We start from the raw sequence: 12071 nt of genomic DNA on the forward strand, positions 1-12071 counted from the left end.
GTAAACTCGTAACTCCACGGAGACGGATTTGACCGGGGATACGATCTTGGTCATCAGGGCGCTTTTTCCAGTGAGCGCTACTGCATTCTCTTGCTGCTGCTAATGCATCATTTATAATGGCTGATGAGTATTCCACCCGGTTCGGTCTTTCGGTTTGAGTAGTTTTGAGTTCTGCAGGTCGGCGGAGACTCGGACGAAATACAGGCCGCAGCCGGTCAATCATGGCTTACTAACTGATTTGATGTTGCACACACCACCAAGGCCAGAATGTTACCCCGGCCTCGGGTCTCCTCGCCCTGCCTGCGCTAGTAGCCTGATTCTTGCGGCATCTCTGAGCCGAACCTGCACTTTCTCGGCCGGTGCGATGCAACTCGGGCTATGCAACTCGAAACCTCATCTGTCCTCTGCGTGATCGTGTCAGCTGATACCTTCTGGGGGGGCTTCTTTTTTTCTTTTGTCCTTTCATCCACTATCTGATAGTATCACCTGTATTTGCCTTTACCGTGGTTCTATCGAGATGCTAGTCTTACTGAGGTGGTCACAATGAATCAGATCTCCTATATCGGCCCTTCGGAGATAAGCCACAGTCCCAATGGGTCACTCCCAGTCCCTTTCTACAGTCTACATATGAGTCATGAATGGGATTCACTGCAAACAGAATCACGTATCACTACCAGGGACGTCGTACGATCAATAAATACAATTCTTTATAACAAGATATAGTCTGGAGATACAATGTTACTGAAGCTCGTCATGTGCGTCCAGGTGTGAGGTGACATGACATGATGTGGCGCATGGGTTAGCTGTTCCTGACTCAAAAACATCTTCAATGGCTTTCTCAATCCGCAACATTCACATGCTTTTTGGGATCAATCGATAAGCAGAAAAGGAAAAACAAGGAAGTGGACACGTCTCGTGTTTTTGGTGGTCTGCATCTCACTATTCAACGTATCTTGGCTGCTCCAGCTCATGGCAGCCCCGTAGACCTCCATGCGAGAGACAAGACATCACTCCACACTGTAGGACATAAGACACAAGCCTTGCTTTGTGATTCGTGCACTGCTGCAAGCCGCTACAATTTAAGAGTCAAAGCCGTCCGGGCTCCACTCATGCTCGAAGCACGTCCAATGCTGCCGCTGCTGCTGCTGTCAGAGAGCTAGCTTCCTGCTTGTCCAATGTCAAGAGCTCCCATTCCCCCGGGGCACGGAGCCAGCCATTCGACCCACCGCGTGCTGCTGCTCCGTACCGAGACAGCTGAACTGCGGTGGCAAACACACACCGTCCCAATGCGAGCACCGGTATATCCTCATATGAAAGCCATTCATCGAGCAAAGAAACCCGTCTGCCTGGGGGCTCAGCCCTCGATTGCGCATTACATACCCCCCAGTACCGCCGCGTAATCCACTCGAAGCCTGCAGGCAGGCTTTCCAGGAAGGGGAAGAATCCCGATCGTATTCGATACTACGAGTATTCTACTAAGTATTAAGGTATCTAGCCCTGACTGGATAGTGCACAGTGCTGGTCTGGACAATGGGGGGAAGGGTGATGGGACCCGGCGGGTCTGGAGAACGGGTACCAGTGGTGGGCGGGACATACCACCGGGTCTTGCTCTCTCTTTCTCTCTGGGGAAAAGAGAGCCCGTGAGTAGTAGCTACAGTGGTTAGTGTAGGTACGGTAGATGGTCCAACATAGCGGCCGCAAGCCACAAAACCTAGCCGAGCCCTTTCCTCCCCTCCCCTCCCCCAAGTTGGGGATTTTGCACGAGAGTCTAAAAGTTGATATCAAAAAGTATAAATCAGAATGAGCCCACGTTGCCGGACATATGAGCCGGAAACGCAAAGCAAAAGTCAAAAATCCCAGAGCACCGGATAAGTTCCCATGCGCATGCGCATTTGTTTTGCGACAGCGACAAGAAAACTCAAACTGCCTGAAAGAGAATAAAAAACTCAGAACTACAAAACAGTAACAATACAAACTGGAAATTTCCATCAAGGAGGGCATGCATGCCCCTGGAGGGACTATGTTAAAAAAATTCTTATTGGTGCGGAATTATCATCAGAGTCAGCACCTTATACTCATCGGGTTGGCAAACTCTTCCCTTTCACACCACTTCCCCCCCCTGCCTGCCACATGTTCCTTTGTCCCGTTTCGACATTAGTTCGCGCACCCAGTAGGGCGAACGGACACTACACTAATGCAGAGAAGCAGAGATTTTTTCCTTCCATTATCCCTCCCCCAATTCCTCGCACCCCTGCAGCAATGGGTGTAGAACGATAGACATGATTGGTCATGCGGCCAGACACAGCCACAGCCACTGATGAAATGGCAGCTTATTCGTGGGGCCTCGGTAGGGTAGGGGGGGGAGGGATGGTGCCGATCTCCGCGGTAAGGAAAAAGGATTCGCTGCCTTTCTCAAACTGATTGTCCCTAAAAGTGGATTCCGATGACCCATGATGAATAATGCATTACCTGGCCGGGGTTGCGGCAGCCTGAGGTGTAAGTTTTGGGCCTAACGGACCACCGTACGCCGTACTATCCGTACACGCAACCCTACCCTACCAAGCCTCCGAATCCGAGGAAGGGCTTCGGCTCATACAGGCGGTTTTTTTCCACCCTCCATACTAAAACAGGACTAGTGGACAATCGGCCCCTCCGGCGCGCGCTTAGAGTTTTTCTGGTGTCTTTCTAGAATCCTGCTAAAATTGGGCCACGATGGCTGAATCGGGGTCCGTGCAGCTGAAAAATTAATTTCCTGCTGCAGTGGTGTGGTCTGCCCCCCCCCCTGAGAGCTGTCGCAGCAATCTCGCCAGTCCATTGGCTGGCTGCTCGGCCCAGACGGAGGAAAACCGTTTTGTATCTTGCATCGCCTATCACAGGTATAGATCAAACGAGCTACTGAGTACTCATACCTCCGAGGAACTTTTCTCTCAGCCAGCTAGCGACATGGGAAGGGAAAGAAAAAAAATTCTCTTCGTTAGCTCCAAGTAGATCCTTCAGCTGCCATCGCAGCAGAAAGCAGGATCTAAGCCCCTCTCTGTCTACCACGATGGTTTTTCCTAGCATCGAATCATCATTATGCGGTGCCGAGAAACGTTCTGTCGGATAGTCGCGGTTTCCCATTCCACGTCTCCGATAACAGGGTAGAAGCGTTTAGTTTTGAGAGTACGAGGCATTCTGCTCGAAAATACTTCATCCCGCGGATCCAGATTACCTGGGAAATAGTTTCCCTACGATTGTAGTTGTCCTTCCGCGAGCCAGTGTTTCTATCAAAGTCAATCGGTGGTCTCACGTAGTCGTTGGGTCATCATCGGCCCGGCGGATCAAGCACAAGACCCAGGCTCCTGGGAATCCTGGAGGGCACAGTCCGTGGCTCCCCCATCTTCGGCATCACGGCACGCGCTTCCTTGCCGATGTAGAGGGTTGCACAGAACTATTGCACTGTCCCCCTTCCCCAACATTTTTTCCGATATATTGTACAAGATACACAAGGGAAAATAAAATGGCATCTAGATCTATCTCAACTGAGAGGCTGAGAAATCTGTCGCTCGCAGACTACTGCCACTACTAGCGTAGTGTAGCTGATTTTGCGTTGTATATTGGGTAATTCATGGGGGCGGAGACGTTCTCGACCGACCATCCGACAGACCGACCGACCGATCGATTTCTAAGATGCTAGTCTCCTCCAACCTAGTAAGTACTAACAACTGCAGACATTGTCTTTCGATAGTCCATCCCTACCCAACGAGATGGGAAAGAATGTCTCAGGTGACACGACAAACAATGTCAGATATGATCCAGATTCCACTCAAATGTATCTGATCTCGATCACGATACCTCAACAATAAACTGAATCAGATCTCGTAATACACCTCGTAACCATGAGACAAAAATAGGGTGCAACGGAAGATTGTCCCCGATGGAGGAAGACTTTACCCCGCCAATTGTTCGGTCGGACTGGATCTCTTATCGTCCCTATCTCTGTATATTGTGCCTGCCTATGCTGCTGTCTCAAACAACGATCGCAATCAGATAAGTGAGTCTGTGGTGGTGGTTTTGGTTGTGGCGTTTGATAAACTTGTCATACTAGACCTACAGCGTACAGTATATAAAGGCTAAATCTAACGTTCCATCCAACCATCAGTAAGTGTTCTACGGAGTAGATATCAGCAAGCCCGACCGGAGTCTTCCCATTCTCACTCAGCTTTCTTTGAGGAGACCCGAACGCAGACCTGAACTGTATTAACGTTAGCACACATAACATACATTTTAGTACATACCTCAACCCATCCACCCACCCACTTACTCATGTACAGTACATACTCACGAGACCCTCCTCAACAAAACACCACACAAATCTAGACCTCCACACCATACCATGCAGCAAGGAAGTGCGCAGCGCAGCACATCCACCTGAATGCTCCGCGCAGAAATCAGAAATCAGATCATGCATCTAATCTACTGAGTGAAAGGGTCTGGACTCGAACCATTTTCCCGGCCGGTCGCGGTCGCGGTCTAGATTCCGGGGGGCCACGCCGGACGGACGGACCCTCTTCAAAATTCAAACATCTAGACCTTTTACTTACTGTTGATCGGTTAGCAAGTCGAGAGACACTCGCACGCAATCTATTTTCACAGTATGATCTAAAATTTCTCCACGGAGTAAGAATCTATCGAGACAAGGAATAGGATTTTGTTTTCTGTTCGCTTAGAAGGAGGAACTTAGTCGTCTGATCGTGACCCCTCGAGAAAACTACTAACCTAAGTGATGGATGGTACCGATTACGAGGCCGTAACTTACCGGCTACGTACTTAGCCAATGGACGGGGTGCTATTAATAGTATACAGTACGTACAGTACGTATGTGTGTGTCACGGGGATTTCCAACCCATACTAGCTACGGAGGATGTACCCGAGATATTATCTACAAGTTTTGTTGACTCACGTACTGTACAAGGATATTGCCATGCTGCAGCGCGGATTGTCTCAAACAAGATGGGTCTTAGTTATTACGAGTAGCTAGTTAGTTCGAAATTGAGGAGACTTATACGTAGCAAGGACACGTGTCGAAGATGCTGGTACTATCCCATCCAACTTCTTACCCCGCTTCCAGTTGTGGGTCGACTTGTGTCTCTGTCTCTCTAACAGTCTAACCCATGAGTGGACACTGTACTGTACACCCTGTATCACGCTAAGTCCAACCAGATTTGTCACGTTATATGTCTCGTGACCATCGTGAGAAGCGTAGGTGTCAACGTGACTCATGGCCTACTCGACACCATCTGGTACAGGTGGGCTAGTGCTGATGGGACAGATGGGCGCAGCAAGTTCCAAGGGAAAGAAGTTCATCCACAATAGTACGCAGTGGGATTGTTTAGCGTTGACCGGTGAGTAAGAAGAGAAGAAATGGCCAAGGACCATGTGACAGACTGGAATTGGTCATTGATCTATATTACTGTCATCTAGAGATAATCAAAACTGTATCTGTTTTGGTGGAAACCCATTCCGAACAAACAATGCAGGCTTTTTACTGTCGAGTGGGATCTATCTATCCCAACATATCCATGCTCGCGAGATGCATCAAATCTCCGGGGATAAGCGACGACTCGCCGCCCCCCCTTCCCAGTAGTTCGGAACTAAAGATAGAGTGCTTCATGCAGAATCGGTGCTGGGCGATCCAATCACGGCTTCCTATGATAAAGTGTCAGCCACAATGTACCTTTGATCTCAGCTCCGATGGCATTGTGATTAGAACATACCCTTGCATTTTGGTAGAGTGGCGAGATACCGGTCCAGTGTTGGAACTAAGCACGCAAAATTAAGTCAGCCACATAGCAAACAATTGGAAACAGGGATCCCTTGGGGTCAATCATACCTGGTACCAGCCTTGGCCAACAAGAACCTCCAGGCCGGGGACTGTGTGCCAACCGGCGTCGGACGCCAGCTGCATCAGGGTCGTCACAGAAGGCTTGTAGGCCATTTCGACGAGCACCCGGGGAACCTTCTCCATGGACTTGGCAATGTCGGCGTCAGCCTCCTGAGCACGTGTGAACATGTGGCACAGGATCTCGCGCATGCCAGCGTCGATGGGCTTGTCGGCGGGGATAGTGCCAATGGCCACCTTGGGGATCGTGTCTAGCGACTCGGCAGATTCCACAATGCGAATGTTGTAGCTAGTGGGGAAGGTGGACACCATGGTTTCGAGCTTGGCCGGAGACCGTCCGACAATGTAGATGGGGGAGAAGCCCATGTTGTGAATGGCGTAGATGGCCGCCCGAGCCGTACCTCCACCACCAATGACCACGGCACTAGCATCTCCGTTGGAGCCGTACACACCAGCGTTGCGAAGGGACAGCGTCATCCCCTGCCAATCCGTGTTGTAACCAATCAAACGAGCAGGCTCGTCTTGACCAGCGGAGACGGGCACAATAGTGTTCACTGCGCCGATGATCTCGGCGTCAGAGGAAATCTCGTCCAGCAATGGCATAATGTCCAGCTTCAGAGGGATCGTAACTGAGGCACCTCCGAAATCAGGAGAGCGGATGAAATCCTTGACGTCCTCAGCGTTGGACGTCTCCAGACGACCATACTCGTAAGGGAGACCCGTCTGAGCAAAAAGCGTATTGTGAAGAGCCGGAGATCGAGACTGAGAGATCGGAGTGCCAAAGAGTGCGAACTTCTTAGGCTTGAGCTCACCCATCAAGGATAGCCCTTTGCGAATTTCGGTCGCAGAGAGCTGGCCCGGAGCAGCCTTGAATGGGAGACTGGGGTGAGACACCGGAGTCATGAAACCGTTCAAGATACGGCTGAGTTGTCCATTGTCACCCATGTTGATGGCAATCACAGGAACATCATGTGCCTCTGCAGCCCACTGCTTGAATTTCCTCAAAGCAGTGTTGTCGTCCAGGGTCTTGGCAACACCAACAAGCTTGATCACGTCGCCGTATTCGAGCGCGCGGTTGTAGTACTTCATCCAGGACATGTTGCCCCATGCAAGCTCTCCTTTGGGGTCGTGGTGAGAGGCAATGATCTTGGAATAGCCCTTCGATTCCGTGACCGAGCGCAGCAAATCATCAGGAAAAGCGATCTCCAGGTCTACAAACTCGGTACCAGACCGGATTGCAAGACGGTAGAGCTCTCTCGCCTCATCGTAGGCGTTATCGGGGAAGCGACCACCTTGACTCTGGGTACGGATAGTGAAAATCAAAGGAAGTGAGGTCTGACTACGGAGGAACGACATCTGCTCGGCCACATAGTCGACCGAGGGGATCTCGTCGTCCGAGGCCGGGTCCTTCAGCAGATCAACACGTAGTTCTACTGCATCAGAGCCGACGCAGACTTCTTTCAGGATGTCGCTCGCCGATCGCAGATCAGGAAGAGTGAGAGAGACAAAGAATGAGTGCTCTTTACGCTTAATGATATCGAGACTGTCAATCTCCCCGGTAACGGTCTTCAAGAAACGTCTGAAATCTTCAGACGCCCGAGCGAGACCTCCAGTGCTCGCCGTCTGACTGAAGTACTGCAAGTTGCTGCACTCCTGGAACCAGGGCTTGCGACGCAACCACACACCCATCATATCTTCAACATAGGCCGGGCGGGTACGATCAATTTGAAGGAAGTCCATAACCTGCTTGATGTCACGCAGAATGAGCAGGACATTGCCCTTGGTCTTGTGGTAGTCAGTAAGCAACTTCCTAGCCTCTGGAATCTCGACAATGCCACCACCACACGCGAACACGTATCCGGTTGCGCGTTCTTTCAGGGTGCGCTGCAGAAGATTGAGCTCGGCGTCTCTGAAGCCCTGCCAGCCGCGTTGCTTGATAAGCTCGGGAATTGTCATGCCTTCCGTCTTCTCAAGCTCGGTATCCAGATCCACGAAAGGTCGGTTCAAAGTCTTCGCAACCCACTGTCCACTGGTAGTCTTACCAGCACCACGCATGCCGATGATGAAAACAGATGCGCTGGACTTCTCGGCTTGCGTGAGAGCCAAGACCTCTTCTTCCTTGAGCTCTTTACCCTCAAGCTTAACACCGAACAACTGCTTCAAGGCATCCCACCAGCCGGGCCAGGTCTTACCGACGCACTCACGCTCCAGGATCAGAGTCGACTGAGGGGTCACAAGAGAAAGGACACTGAAACTGTAAGCCACACGGTGGTCGTCATAACAGAAGATACCACCAGCAGGCTGGCGGAGAGTCGAACGGTCAATACCATCGATTTCAAGTCCATCATCATGCTCACGACAGACGACACCGAACTTGGCAAGTTCATCCTTCATGGCCTTGATGCGGTTGCATTCCTTCACACGTTGGTTTGCGATACCGTAGATGCGAGTGGTGTGGTTCGATCCCTCACCACGAGCAACGGCTGCCAGCACTGATGCTCCGAGGAACGCATCAGTCATGGGCTCCATGTCCACATTAGGCAATGGACGCAGAGCACCACCGGGAGCACCCGTGACAGTAGTCGAGGTATCAGTTTGCACAACAGTACAGCCCATCGGGCGCAAAACTTCCACTGCGAAGCGGGCGTCACCCTGTAGGGACTTCGAACCAATGTTGGGAACAGTGCAGGTGGTGCCAGTCAGGGCAGCAATGGCCAGAGGGTAGGTAGCAGAGCTAGCATCACTCTCCACCACATACTCATCAGGGTTGACATAACGTCCCTGAGGGATGTGGTAGGTGTGTTCCTCAGTGGTGGACTTCTGGACGTCAATGCCGAAGGATCTCATCATCGCGGTGGTCATATCAATGTAAGGCTGCGAGATGGGCTTTCCGCCCACCAGCTTAAGGGTAACCGGCTCCTTGGCGTAAGGGGCGCACATAAGCAACGAAGACACATATTGCGATGAAACCTTGGCAGCAAGGTTGATTCTGCCTCCAGCGAATCCACCAGAGGCGGCAATCTTAAGAGGCAGACTGCCCTTGCTCTCCACGTATTCAACGGACGCACCGTTGGCGGTCAAAGCATCAACCAAGTCGCCGATAGGTCTCTGCTTCATGCGGTTGTTACCCGTAAGAATGTTGTAGTCAACATCGCCAGGCGTAGCAAGGGTAGCGGCCGTAGTGAGGAAGCGCGAAGCCGTTCCCGCATTACCAAGGTAAAGCGGCGTAGAGGTCGCTTGGAGATCACCTCCCTTGCCGTTCACCACAAGAACCTCACCCTCCTCCTCCCAGGAGAAGGTACAAGCCCCCAGTCGCTCCAATGCGTTCAACATTACTTCAGTGTCGTCCGAGTGGAGCAGGTTCTTGATGCGACAGGTACCCGAACCGAGAGCAGCCAGGATCAATGCTCGGTTCGAGATACTCTTCGAGCCTGGGGGGGTACAGACAACATTTGAAGCTGGTGCGACACCGGGGTACACCTCGATACTCGGAGCAAGAACGACGCTGATGTCCTCGTTCGGAACAACGCTAGCCTTGGGCTCGTATGTGCGCCCGATAGCAGACAAAAGAACGACCTTCTTCTTGGGACCATCGTTCTTCTTGTCCAGGGCCATGTTGAAGAGAAGCTGCTCAACGGAGCAGTGCTTTCCAGCAGTAAGCTTCCGGATGCGCGCATCCTTCAGAGACGTAGGCAATCCGTAGGCGGTAAGGCACTTGACGATACGAGCGACCGCGACACCCTTCAAGATGCCAAGATGGCGGGCCAATTCAGCCTCCTTGACCATACCAATGGCGACACACTCACCGTGGAGGACCTGAGGGGTCAGGATAGCCTCGATGGCATGACCAATGGAGTGACCCCAGTTCAACAGATTGCGGAGACCACCCTCACGCTCGTCAGCGGACACGACATAGGCCTTGTGACGAGCAGACGCCAGAATACGAGCCTTCATGATATCTTCGATTCCCTGGAAGCGACGCTGGCCAGGTTTGACCTCCTGACGAACAGCAGAGAGAATCACTTCTGCGTTGGCTTCCAGCGCAGTGAATTCTTCCTCACTCGAGATTGCTGCCGTCTTGATCACTTCCGCCATGCCATTGATGAACTCGCGCACAGGGAGGGTCTCCAAAAATTCGAGGTCAACGTAAATCCTGGTCGGTTGCCAGATCGTGCCAATCAAGTTCTTTCCCAGCGGTGTATCGATCGCAGTCTTCCCACCGATGGAGGAATCCACCATGGCGAGCAATGTCGTGGGTACTTGTACATAACGGACCCCGCGCATGTAGGTGGAAGCGACAAATCCAGTCAGGTCTCCAATGACACCTCCGCCAAGAGCAATGACTACTGTATCCCGGCCACATGGTGGGCTCTGGCTCAACATCCAGTCCTCGATGGCGGCTTTCGTCTGTCTGGATTTAGACACTTCACCGGGGGCGACCTGGTAGATCAACAGACGCGGGGAGGGAGTAACGGTAGCAGCGACAGCATCGAAAGCTTTTTGAAACTCTGGAGTGTAGATAGAACCAATATTCGTATCTGTGATGAGAACATAGGTGGTGGAGGAGCAATTGCTGACCAGGTCTTGCGCGACATAGTTGCGCCAGAGGCCAAAGTCAGCAATGATGCTCTCCTGACCGAGAATGCTGATTTTCGTTGGTTCGGGCATTTTGAGGACTGCTAGGAATACAAGTCAATGTTGATTCGAGAGAACAGACTGTATTTGTGCTCAATTCATGCTGTGGAAATAGAATTGCAAATGCACCTCAGGCGCAGGTCCGACGCGGACTTGACCGATGGCGACTTTTCTCGTGGGCGAGAAGGTAAGATGCAATCGGAGAGACGAGAAACAGAGGCGCTTGAGCCGGATGAATTGAGACGAAGGAGCAGCGAGAAGATAGAAGAGAAGGAAATAGAGAGCGAGGGAAAAAGACTTTGATCGTACGTACCTCTCGAGCCCAATGACTCCGGCAAAGCGGACAAATTCCCCTCGGCGGCGGGGCTCGGCGGAGAGAGACCGAAGAAGGCGGGATGGAGGGGATGGAAGAGACAGCGGACACAAGAGAATGGAAAAGATAAGATGGAGGAATTGGAGAGAAGAAGGAAAAGGGAACTTCTACCAAGAAACCGGAAGGAATAATAGGGAACTGGAATGAGGAGACGGGGGAAGTCTGCAGCTCCACCCAATCCAGACACGGTAGAATTGAATGACTGACTGACTCACAGTGCACTGTGGTGTGTGCCATACACTTACCTCTATTACACAGAGAAAAGGAAAGAAAAAGGTGACCGCCTCCGATGTCGTCCTGCCGTCCTGCCGTCCGCCGTCCCTCCATCGCTACCGGGCACTAAAACTACGTACCGGTAGTCAATCTAGTTTAGTGCAGCGCAAATGCCTTGGCTCTCTTCCCACTACAGCATTCTCTGGCTGCACTACTCAGAGTACACTCAACTCATCCTTTGGCCCAAATGCTCATTGTCCGCACTGACTGTGTGCTGTACACAGTACTACTCGTACTGTACCAGCCCACGAACCCACGAGCCCCCACAATTCAGCTGAACGCAAGCTGATTGCCTTTCACAGCTGCCGTAAGTGGGTATAGTTTCGAACTACGATCGTCAACCAGATGAGCTCAAGTCGATCGGGTCCTAGAGAGAGTGGAGAGAATCTTAGCCCAGAATTGCTCGGATCTACATCATTGCTCGTTTGTCCCGGTTTCTAACCACAGAGTAAATTCATGATAGGAGGTCACCAGCTGAATGTTGTCCCTTTCAACGCCTGTCCCAAGTGCCCCAGTTCTTTCAATCCCATAATAGTTCTTACTTCGCATAGTTGCAACCGCAGCAGGGAACTGTTCATGCAAATGGAGAAAACCGCAACCAAACGACCAAAACGACCCAAAAAAAAAAAAAAAACCAAACAAACAAAACCCCCCACCAAGGGTCATACATAACATAAACTAGATCAGGTACGATCGGCACCTGAGACACAAACCCGAGCGGATCTGACCATGGCCGTGAAACACTAATAGCGACCGTATCCACCACCAGAGCCTCGCGAAGAGTAATGGTCCCGGCCTTGATACCCTCCCCGGCCATACCCACCATTACCACCGCCGCCGCCATGTCTACCCTGGTACTGATTACCGGAGTTATTACCATAGGACCCTTGCTGATAGTAACCCTGCTGG

General features: G+C 51.6%; 1 protein-coding gene across 1 annotated transcript; it reads right to left on the reverse strand.

Moving 5' to 3' along the window:
• Window positions 1-5411: 5411 nt before the first annotated feature.
• Window positions 5412-10989, reverse strand: ASPACDRAFT_74288 (pentafunctional protein ARO1). The gene is made up of 4 exons (XM_020204171.1): window positions 10830-10989; window positions 5873-10560; window positions 5757-5801; window positions 5412-5688 (listed from the first exon to the last, which is right to left on the reverse strand). Exons 2-4 carry the CDS (start codon window positions 10547-10549, stop codon window positions 5650-5652), a joined length of 4761 nt encoding a protein of 1586 aa, XP_020061057.1. The 5' UTR covers window positions 10550-10560; window positions 10830-10989; the 3' UTR covers window positions 5412-5649.
• Window positions 10990-12071: the final 1082 nt, after the last annotated feature.

This window comes from Aspergillus aculeatus (genome assembly GCF_001890905.1).
Source record: "Aspergillus aculeatus ATCC 16872 unplaced genomic scaffold ASPACscaffold_1, whole genome shotgun sequence".
NCBI lineage: Eukaryota > Fungi > Ascomycota > Eurotiomycetes > Eurotiales > Aspergillaceae > Aspergillus > Aspergillus aculeatus.

What these genes read in the sequence shown, in the direction of transcription:
- ASPACDRAFT_74288 (XM_020204171.1), bottom strand. Translation starts at nt 10,549, where the DNA reads ATGCCCGAACCAACGAAAATCAGCATTCTCGGTCAGGAGAGCATCATT. An exon ending in TTGGCCAAGGCTGGTACCAG is followed by an intron (nt 5,802 to 5,872) that starts GTATGATTGACC and finishes TTGCGTGCTTAG; the next exon opens with TTCCAACACTGGACCGGTAT. An exon ending in CACTCTACCAAAATGCAAGG is followed by an intron (nt 5,689 to 5,756) that starts GTATGTTCTAAT and finishes ACTTTATCATAG; the next exon opens with GAAGCCGTGATTGGATCGCC.